This window comes from Oryx dammah, unplaced genomic scaffold, assembly GCF_014754425.2.
Source record: "Oryx dammah isolate SB20612 unplaced genomic scaffold, SCBI_Odam_1.1 HiC_scaffold_23, whole genome shotgun sequence".
Classification (NCBI taxonomy): Eukaryota; Metazoa; Chordata; class Mammalia; order Artiodactyla; family Bovidae; genus Oryx; species Oryx dammah.
Genome location: NW_024070207.1, coordinates 80,098,719 through 80,108,069, shown reverse-complemented (window position 1 = coordinate 80,108,069; position 9,351 = coordinate 80,098,719). Strand labels below are relative to the sequence as shown.

Here is a 9,351-nt window from a genome sequence, read left to right as displayed (position 1 = left end):
AAGAGGCCTGTCAAAGCCAATAACCTTACATCATTAAAAGCTCAAAAAGAGAAAAAATACAGCTCCCAGTTAATCCTCATTTCATCAGGAAAGGATCACCAGTGTATGGGACAGGAACATTTAAGTAGCCATATTGAAGTATGGGGAATCATTCTGAAAAAACCAAGCGCTGCTCATTTGTCTCCTCGTGGTAAAAAGCATTCAGTTCAGCCTCTCAGTTGTGTCTGACTCTTCGCGACCCCATGGCTTCCCTATCCATCACCACCTCCTGGAGCTTGCTCAAAGTATTACTCAATCTGTAAATCTAACTAAGTATTTAATAAATCATTTTAAGAAGTAGGGCAGCCAGTAGGAGTTTTCAGGTACCTTTCACACTACCCTCCCCCAACCTCCACATTGCAATTTTATGATCAGAAATCAATAGCTACAAAATCGAGGGTCTTCAGAAACACACCAGACACCAAGTTGGATAAGGCTGTGCTTTATTACATGCATAATTACAAATCTGTGCTAAGTGAAAAATGTATAAAGCAATGGCAACCTGGGTTTAAGCCACACAGAGAAAGGGCTGGACAATCCCATTAACCCTTCTGCCAAAGTCCATTCCATTGCCTGTAACATGATTGTTTCCATTTCTTACAATTTGCATAGCACTTGCTTGTCCAAGTACTTTCCTTTCATTGTCTCAGTTTATCCTCACAACAACCCTGTGAGGTAGGTAGGGCAATTAACACTATCCCCATTTTGCAGATGGGAACACTGAGGCACAGAGCGGTTAAGATCTCGAGGCTAGTTAGTAGAAGCATAGGGAATAGAAACTAGGTCTCCTAACTCCCCAGCTCCCATCTTTCCTTTAAAACTATGTTGCTATGCTTGACCAGGGAGCAGAATGAAGTGTGCAGTAAGCCATAGCTTTGGTACAGGCTGTGCCTATGAACAGGGACCAACATCTCTAAAAGTTACAATAAAGCTAAGAAAGTGTGACTAAAGCATTGGCAGCACTCAGATAAATAATTGCTCTGAACAGCTCAGCACCAAGCTTCCTGTGGAAACTCAGGCTCTATTAGCTTTGGTTGATTCTAGTGTCTGGACACACCTAGGCTACTGCTGATGTCTATACACATTAGCTTCATTTGAACTTTTACCAACTCTCAGGAACTAAAATTTTGAGTCAGACAGGTTTTCTTTGGCTACTGCAGTTGAAGCCAGCTCTACAAATGAGCTCACTACAGAGATATTCATAGAATGGTCCTTGGGCTGGAACCAGCCCTCCTGATCATCCTGGCCTCACTGGCTCACCCGACAGCTGGTATTTTTCTGACAGCCAGAAATGACTGGACAGAGGGTAAGAAGAGGAGGCTGGCCTTGGTCAAATGAAGAAGAATCACCATCATTACATCAATGGCATCCTTAGGTAACATGACCAGGGTGCTGTTCATCAGGCTTAACTCCTTTCTGGCCTGTACCTGGTTAACAGCATAGCTTCAAAAGACAGTTTAAAAGAACAAAATATTAAACACACTATATTTTTTTTACCTAAAATGAAATCAATTTATAATCACTACATAGTCCCAAGGGACCAAATACATAATAAAAAAGTAAATATTTATTAAAATCTGAGGAGTAAAAAGGCAGGACAAGGGGAAAGAGAGAGAATAAGGGATAAAGTAAAATGGAGGAGGAGGAGCACTGTTGAAGGACCATATAGTTGAGGTACAGTCAGAAAGATAATGAGGCTAAACATCCCCACCCTGACAAAATCAACCTAGGCCACTCCCTCACCTTCATTCTGCCAAGAGGCATTTCACTCATCAAGTTCCAGATCGCCTCTGACTTTCAACAGATTTGGACTAGTGGTAGGTGAGAATAACGTTTAGCAATGAATATTTCACATGTCTGCATCGAGATGCTAAAGCCCTGGACACTGCCAGCAGGTATCATTGGCTTTAGCCCCTAAAGCAGAGCAAAGCCCTGTTGGGTCCATCAACTCAGAAGTCATTCTCTACCCTCAGAATGACCCTCTCCCTCTTCCAAGGTCCATATTCACAACAATACACTTATAACACATGATAAAATTTTGAATTTAGGGCATGGCAGGGAGGAGACAGAAACAGAGAGACAAAGGCAGCAGGAGAGAGGAGGAGAGGCAGAGATCATTTATTTAAACCCTCACATTTTATACTACCACAGGCCTTTTCCCCGTAAAAGGCTGAACTTTAGGCAAGGCATTCATTCAATGAGTGTGCACACAGAGGCTGAAGACCTTTTGGCAGGAACTTAAGAGGTAGGAATTTATGACTGCGGGATTGAACTGGATGACCTGATAGGTTCATCCAAGAAACGCAAACTCCACACATCACAGACTTTGCTTCTTTCTTGGGTGATTTGGCAAAATAAGATTACATGGTAGAAAACCAATTTTGCTCCCTATGTCACTTCAAAACTTTGCCCAGATGCAGATGTTCAGAGATGAGATTGTGACCAGCAAACATTTGGGGAGTGACCTGAAGTTGCTAACACCTACTAGTCCAAGAAAGTCTCCCCTTGGGGCAAGCAATCAAAATTGAGGCAGAGCACAGTTGAGTGGTTGCCACAGGTCTACTACACCAATTTCAGTTCAAATTTACAAAGCTCCCTGAGCTCTGAGACCCCATCACTTTTTTCTTTTTAATATAGATTAAGCGTATACCAAGGAGGCTAACAACATATATTTTTTAAGAATTTTGCTATCAAAATTCAAGATAATCTACCAAAAGCTTATCATTTAGGCAATGGCAGGAGACGCAGCCCTCCTCCATGAGCAGATGTCTGGTCTTGGGTCAGCCCTCTCCATAAAAGTAGACTGCCTCCAACCAAATGCTGCTTTGAGCCTCTATGTTGCTTGGAAAGCCTGCTCTTTCAGCAACTACTAATTATTCTCCCTTTGAGGCACATAATCAAGCAGTTTAATAAATGTCAGGGTGTTTGGCTTGGGGCATGGAATGACCCTCCCACCATCTTACAAGAATTCATATATTTTCTTACTAGGGTTTTTCCACTACCATAACTTTCCACCCTCTCTCCAAAGGGAATCCAGGTAATTCCAGAGATGGTTAAAAAAAAATCAAGATTGTAGGACACTTAAGTTCAGACCATATATTTAGACATCTTTTACTCACCATTCTACCTCCCCTTTACTTTCTAAACTCTTAATTTTCCTCAGGGTTTTCAAGAGCTCAATAACTCTATGTACCACCATGAAAGACACTCTCCTACTTCCACTGAACAGATGAGTGGCCTGCATATGGTTCTGATCTGATGAAAGTAAAACAATTCCTCACAATACAACGTGGTCCATCACCAGTAAGTACTTTAGCAATATAAAACACACTGGCCATTTCAAATTTTCAGTAACTGTCTTGACTATCATTTATTAAATATTCAACTTCAAAAACTACACTCCTTATGATTTATTAAAAAAACAAAACCAAAAGATATCATGGGGTATACTCACCACCTAACTAAACAAACCAAGGTCAGGACCCAACCAGGACAGGTGATTCAAATACTTAAAACATACAGTGGTGATTACTTTCCCTGTTGGACTCTATTGCACGTTGTTTTTAAAAACTTATTTGCTCCTCCCCTCCACCTGAACAGGTTCATAAATTCATAGTTAAGAATTACTTCACAGTCTTAGACCACACAAAGTCCCCATTAATTTATCATTCTTGTGGTCAAGCACAATTGAAGACTTGATAGAGAAACTGATGCTGTTCTCTGCTCTTTCTGTAAAGGGTTCAGATTCAGTCTCTGGTGACCAAACAACTGAACTCCTTTGCAGTTCAAGCAGCAAACAGATTGACTGCTCTGCCAGCTGGCACATCCAAAGCACTGTCAATGTCAGATTATCCACCAGAGGATATGGGCTCTGTGGATTATACCACCTCTTCTCCAGCTGGGCTGAGCCAGAAGGACACTGGAGCCAGAAAAGAGGAGTGTCTGAACTAACAGAAATGATCTTCAAAGTGGCCATGACTTTGCATGTTCAGTCAGTTCCCTGCTTCTGCCAATGGTATATCTAAACATGCCTCAGCTTTATTCCAGTTTCTTTAATTCTTTACATTGAAGATCTGAAGATACAAAATACAGCTGTTAGATTTTTAAAAATCTAGACTCTCAAAAAAAAAATCTAGACACTCACTCCCTTCATGGTTGGACGCCTACAGATATTTTGCTTTGGAAATCCCTCTCTCGAAGTGCTTATTGGCATTCTTTTATAAATCCTTCCCTTGTGTTGGGAAATTTTCTCTCAATACCAGAACAGACTGATCTCCCAGTCTTCTGCCACTGAGGTATTCGACCATTTCTGGCTACTAACAGACCTCCCTATATCAGCTCTGTTGGTTTAATGATGTCTAACTGCTGAATTGGCAGTGGCAGAAAGAACATTTTCCTTTGCCTCAATATAAGAAACTCTGAATGTTAAGGTGCTGAGCTAGCAGTCTAGCAGGGAGCGCTACCACAATTAGCCAAACTTTGAGCCAAACCATAGGACTGGACATATAATGGATATCATAAACTACAGGAACTTTTAGCATATAGTTACAAGGATTCCTGAGAAGCTGAGGTTAATGAATGAGATTTACTAGGAATGAGGTATCAAAGGGATGTTTTTCTCTGGTGGGCCAATCAGTGCTTAGTATCTAGAAAGTATACCTTGGCACAGTATTATCTGATTTCTTGAATTTATTCTCTGAAGTAGCACCTGAACACTGGCTCATCTGTTTCAAATCAAAAACAGAGCCTAGAAGAAACACAAAGGCAAACGTACATACCCTCCGTCTCACCGCTGCCCTAAGAAATGTGACCAAACCTTTGACTGTTATCAAATACCAGAAATATTAACATTTCCTGTTTTGCAAACTTTAGTTGGACGGCTGATAAGAAAAGATAGGTAGTGAACCAGAAGTACACACATAAGAACTTTGATTTCTGCACAATAGATGTGGTGGTAGGGCAAATAGCCACATCTCTTTTGAGGGAATCAGTGGCAAAGAAGGGACAAATGACTTACTTGTCCCTTGTGAAGTTACTGAGTCATGACTATAATATAATAAAACCCAGGGAGGGTCTTTTCTTTTTCATTAAAATCCTAGAGTGTTATATTTAAAGGAAAAGCTCTGGTGACTGCCTTGATACTTTAAAGCTAAAAATCAAAATAAGCTTTGGCTCCCTAGTTCTGGGCAATAAAAGAATTTCAGATTTTGGAAACATAAGATCTAGGGGTCAAAAACCCTAGACTCAGAGATCGGCAACTTTTAAAATGAGGTACACTGAGGTGCTTGAACAGAGGAGACAGAGGGTAGGAAAGGCTATGCTGAATGACTGCTGATTCTAAGCTGGAAGGATAGTGGGAAGCACTGGGAACAGACTTGGAAAATGGGAAAGGTTCAGCTCTCTCCCCTAGCATTTTAGTCTCACTGCTGTGGGCGTCAGCATGGGAATGGAGGTATGGCAGTAGCTACCGGACTATAGAGCAAAGCAAATGGCTGTGTGTTGCCTCTCTGGTCCATGGGCTGTAAGCTTCTGGAGGCTGGGTTTACAATTTAACTAGCTCCAGGAGTTATCTTTTTGTAACAGGAATGAGTAACTGGGCACAGTGCTCAATCCCAAAGAGACGACTCAGGACTAAGGCATGGAAAAGGGAGAAGAATGGAGGGGAAACAACAGCATGTGGGTAAAAATGTAGAAAACGTAGTTGGAATGATGGTGGTGGCTCTGTAACTCCACCAGGTGTCCCTAGATGTTTTCTACTGCAGTAAAGGTGGTAGGAAATTGAGACAGGCACCTTTTCAATTGTATACAAGCACCTTAGGTGTCACCAGGCCTTGTCCACACCCCTGGGTCTCAGGATGGTTCTGCATTTTATTTAGAAGTCTAAGAAGCCTCAAGGGAGTCAGAGCTGCCTATCCTGTTCCAATGCCTTGAATATATCTGAAAGTACTCCCAAGCCTAAATTCACCATCATGGGGAAAACACTGGCCTGTTAAATGTACTTAACACTGGGAAGAGGCATGAGTGCCCAGTCATTTTAGTACTGGTGGTTGTTACGAAGGAATGCATGAAAACACAGATACAGCTCGGAATCTTCCCTGGTTTACCAGTATGCAGTCTAGATTTGGTTCCCTTTAATGTTCTTCTATATTCCAGAAGCCGAAAGCACCATCACTCATGGAGGTGGCATCTGGGTAAGAGGATTAGTTGGGACCTCACAAAAATGTAAAAGACCTAGTCATTGACTTTGCTTAGAACTTTACTAATCATTTCAAGGAAGCTGGAGAAATCATTCCTTGTTACTAACAAATGCATGGCCAAGTCTTTGTCTACTAGCTAACAAAGACCATCTGGAAAAATGAGCCTATTTGCAGACAAGGAGAAAATTCTATAACTTATCTTTGTGCACGTCAAAAGAGTACCAGGAACAAGCAAGCTATAAAAGTTAATCTCTTTAAATTCACTTAGAGGAGATTAACCAAAGCAGCATTGTCTTATAATCAGACATTAAAATTAACATATACATAAACACACAAAACTAATAATGCTAAATACTGTAACAGGAACAAGATAATATTTGAACTGAATTCACAGTCTGGAAAATACCATTACTATTTTCCTTCTGGCTTTCCTTCCTGTGGCTGGAAAAGCAAAGCCCCTTAGTTTACACTTCATTTTCCACCAATGACAGTTAAGAGTCCAAAAAAGTGACGTTTTCATGAGCTTCCTGCAGGCTATAGGTCAGGACATTTGGAATTTTTCTTGCATAGTTTTCAGTGATTGCATATTGGCTAACAATTATGTCTTAAATTAAAAAAAAACTTTAAATAAAAAGAAAAGAATTAAATCATAGCAATCTTGTTTACTCTTTCATGAAATCTTCCTAATGCAATATCACAGAAGCCTAATAGAATTTTCTCCTAAAGAGAAGAATAATTTCCAGAGATTACGTAGTGCAACTGGTTAATTTGCAGGAAAGAGACAACACACTGATATAACTTCACCACCCAAATGTAGGAAATGTGTTTTGGGTACCCAGTTAATAAAATATATCCATGGTCTGCAATGTCCTTCCTGTTTTATATCCAGTACAACCCTGTGATTCTAGTTGAAGAGAATGGAATCAGGATCTTGGTTCGCCATCTGTGCTATATGCTTTAGCACATCCTTTTTGGTAATGATCCCAAGCAATCGCCTAAAAGATAAAATAAGACAACAAACAAAAATCAATCTGTAGCTAAAATAAAATTCACAAAGGTGACACTTTTCCTCCTCAGTCGTTTTCAGCTTCGTCTTTGAACACAATTTGCACTTATAGAATGATAACAAGACTAGATTACATATACCAGGTAAATAGACCGATGCATAGGTCCCTTTAAGCATTACTTCCTCTAGGTGTTAAGTCCTGCTATTTTCTGTGTATATTACTCTCTATATATACATGTCTTACCTTTCATAACCCAGTTCAAATGTCCCTTTTCCAGAACACCTTTCCTGATCCTACGAGCCAGAACTAACTGTGCCCTCCTAGGAACAGTATGTTCTGTGCACATCTCTCCTGTAGTATTTGTCCAGTTTGCTCTGTTATCAGCTTCCCTATAACACTGCATACTCCCTGAGGGCAGAGGGTGGTCTCTTTGATTTCTGTCTCTCCCCAGAATCTAGTGGAATATGTTCTTACATGAAGTTCAGATTTAGTTAAGATTGAATGAACCAGTTAGGGAAAGTCCCCTTACTGATTTCAATTCTGCAAGACATCTGTTACATTATTCAGAAATTTTAGAGGGTGAAATTCTTATATAATCACTAAGATCCCCTGGAGAAGGAAATGACAACCCACTCCAGTACTCTTGCCTGGAGAATCCCATGGAGGGAGGAGCCTGGTGGGCTACAGTCCAGGGGGTCACAAAGAGTCGGACATGACTGAGCGACTTCACTTTCACTTTTCAGATTAACATTACCATGTTCACACAAACACACACACATACACACACACACAAACCCACACTTCTCCTCAACCTGCTTTGTTTTTTCCCAATAAAAATAACATGGCTTCCTTTACTTGATAAGAAATACCTCAGAAAGAGAGGGCCTTAGCCGTGGGAGTCAGAAGACTTGTGTTAAAAGCCTACCTCAACTAGACATCAACTGGGGTGTCCTTGTGCAAGTCTTTCAACCTCACTGGAACTTGGTTTTCTCACCAGTAAATAACAACGAAGGTACTGTAAGGACGAAATAACATACATATACTACCTGCTACTGCTGCTGCTAAGTCGCTTCAGTCATATCCGACTCTGTGCAACCCCACAGACGGCAGCCCACCAGGCTCCCCCGTCCCTGGGATTCTACAGGCAAGAACACTGGAGTGGGTTGCCATTTCCTTCTCCAATGCATGAAAGTGAAAAGTGAAAGTGGAGTCGTTCAGTTGTGTCCGACTCTTAGTGACCCCATGGACTGCAGCCCACCAGGCTCCCCCGTCCATGGGATTTTCCAGGCAAGAGTACTGGAGTGGGGTGCCATTGCCTTCTCTGACATATACTACCTAGTACCATTTAAATTTCAGTGCTGCCTGTTCATAAGAACACAGTTATTTCCTTTGTAGGGGAGGAACTGACTTATTTATGATATGCAACCAGCAGTTCACATCTCTCAAACCCACTATCTTCCCCAAACGTCTTCTCTATTATGACAATCAGAGAAACATATCCATCTTCATCTCAGAGTTTCCAAAAGGTCTATAAGTGCTACTACTGTTCATGTGAGTTGGGCTCTTCTTTCTTTAATCTCTCTGCATTCTCTTTCTTCCTCTAACCCAATCTGATTTCACCAAAGAGCTCTCACCCATTGTGTGTAACCAGGCACTGCCGCAGTCCCAGCTTGCGGAAGATATCCACCACAATCTCCATGGGCGTAAGGTCAGTCACAGTGAAGGGGCTGAGATCCAGGATGTTCCGAAGCTTGAGGGTAGGTGGGGTGTATGGTGGCACTGGAGGAGAATGCTCGGTGAAATAAATGATCGAAGTGCTCACAACTCCATCCTGTTTTTTTCGAGCATTTTCTATTTGAAAAAAGTAGGGGGAAAAAGGTTTAAAAGAAGGACTAATTCTATCCTTCTGGCCCCTAACCAGTCCCCTCTCCCTTCTGTCTTCCCCATTTCATGCATGCATGCTTATTTACTGTATAGTTGATATACAATGTTGTGTTATTTTGAGGTGTACAGCAAAATGATTTTGTTCTATGGGCTTCCCTGGTGGCTCAAATGGTAAAGAATCCACCCACAATGTGGGAAACCTGGGTTCAATTCCTGAGTTGGGA

At 41.3% G+C, this 9,351-nt stretch overlaps 1 protein-coding gene across 1 annotated transcript in view; it reads right to left on the bottom strand.

Moving 5' to 3' along the window:
• Positions 1–465: 465 nt before the first annotated feature.
• The window catches only part of CLCN5 (chloride voltage-gated channel 5), a 192,969-nt gene continuing 184,083 nt past the window's right edge, over positions 466–9,351 (bottom strand). Inside the window, exons 13-14 of the mRNA XM_040265974.1 lie at positions 8,878–9,094; positions 466–7,231 (exon numbers count right to left, since the gene is read on the bottom strand). Of these exons, the coding sequence (XP_040121908.1) occupies positions 7,141–7,231; positions 8,878–9,094 (308 nt within the window). The 3' untranslated portion in view covers positions 466–7,140. The remainder of the gene's footprint in view (positions 7,232–8,877; positions 9,095–9,351) is intronic.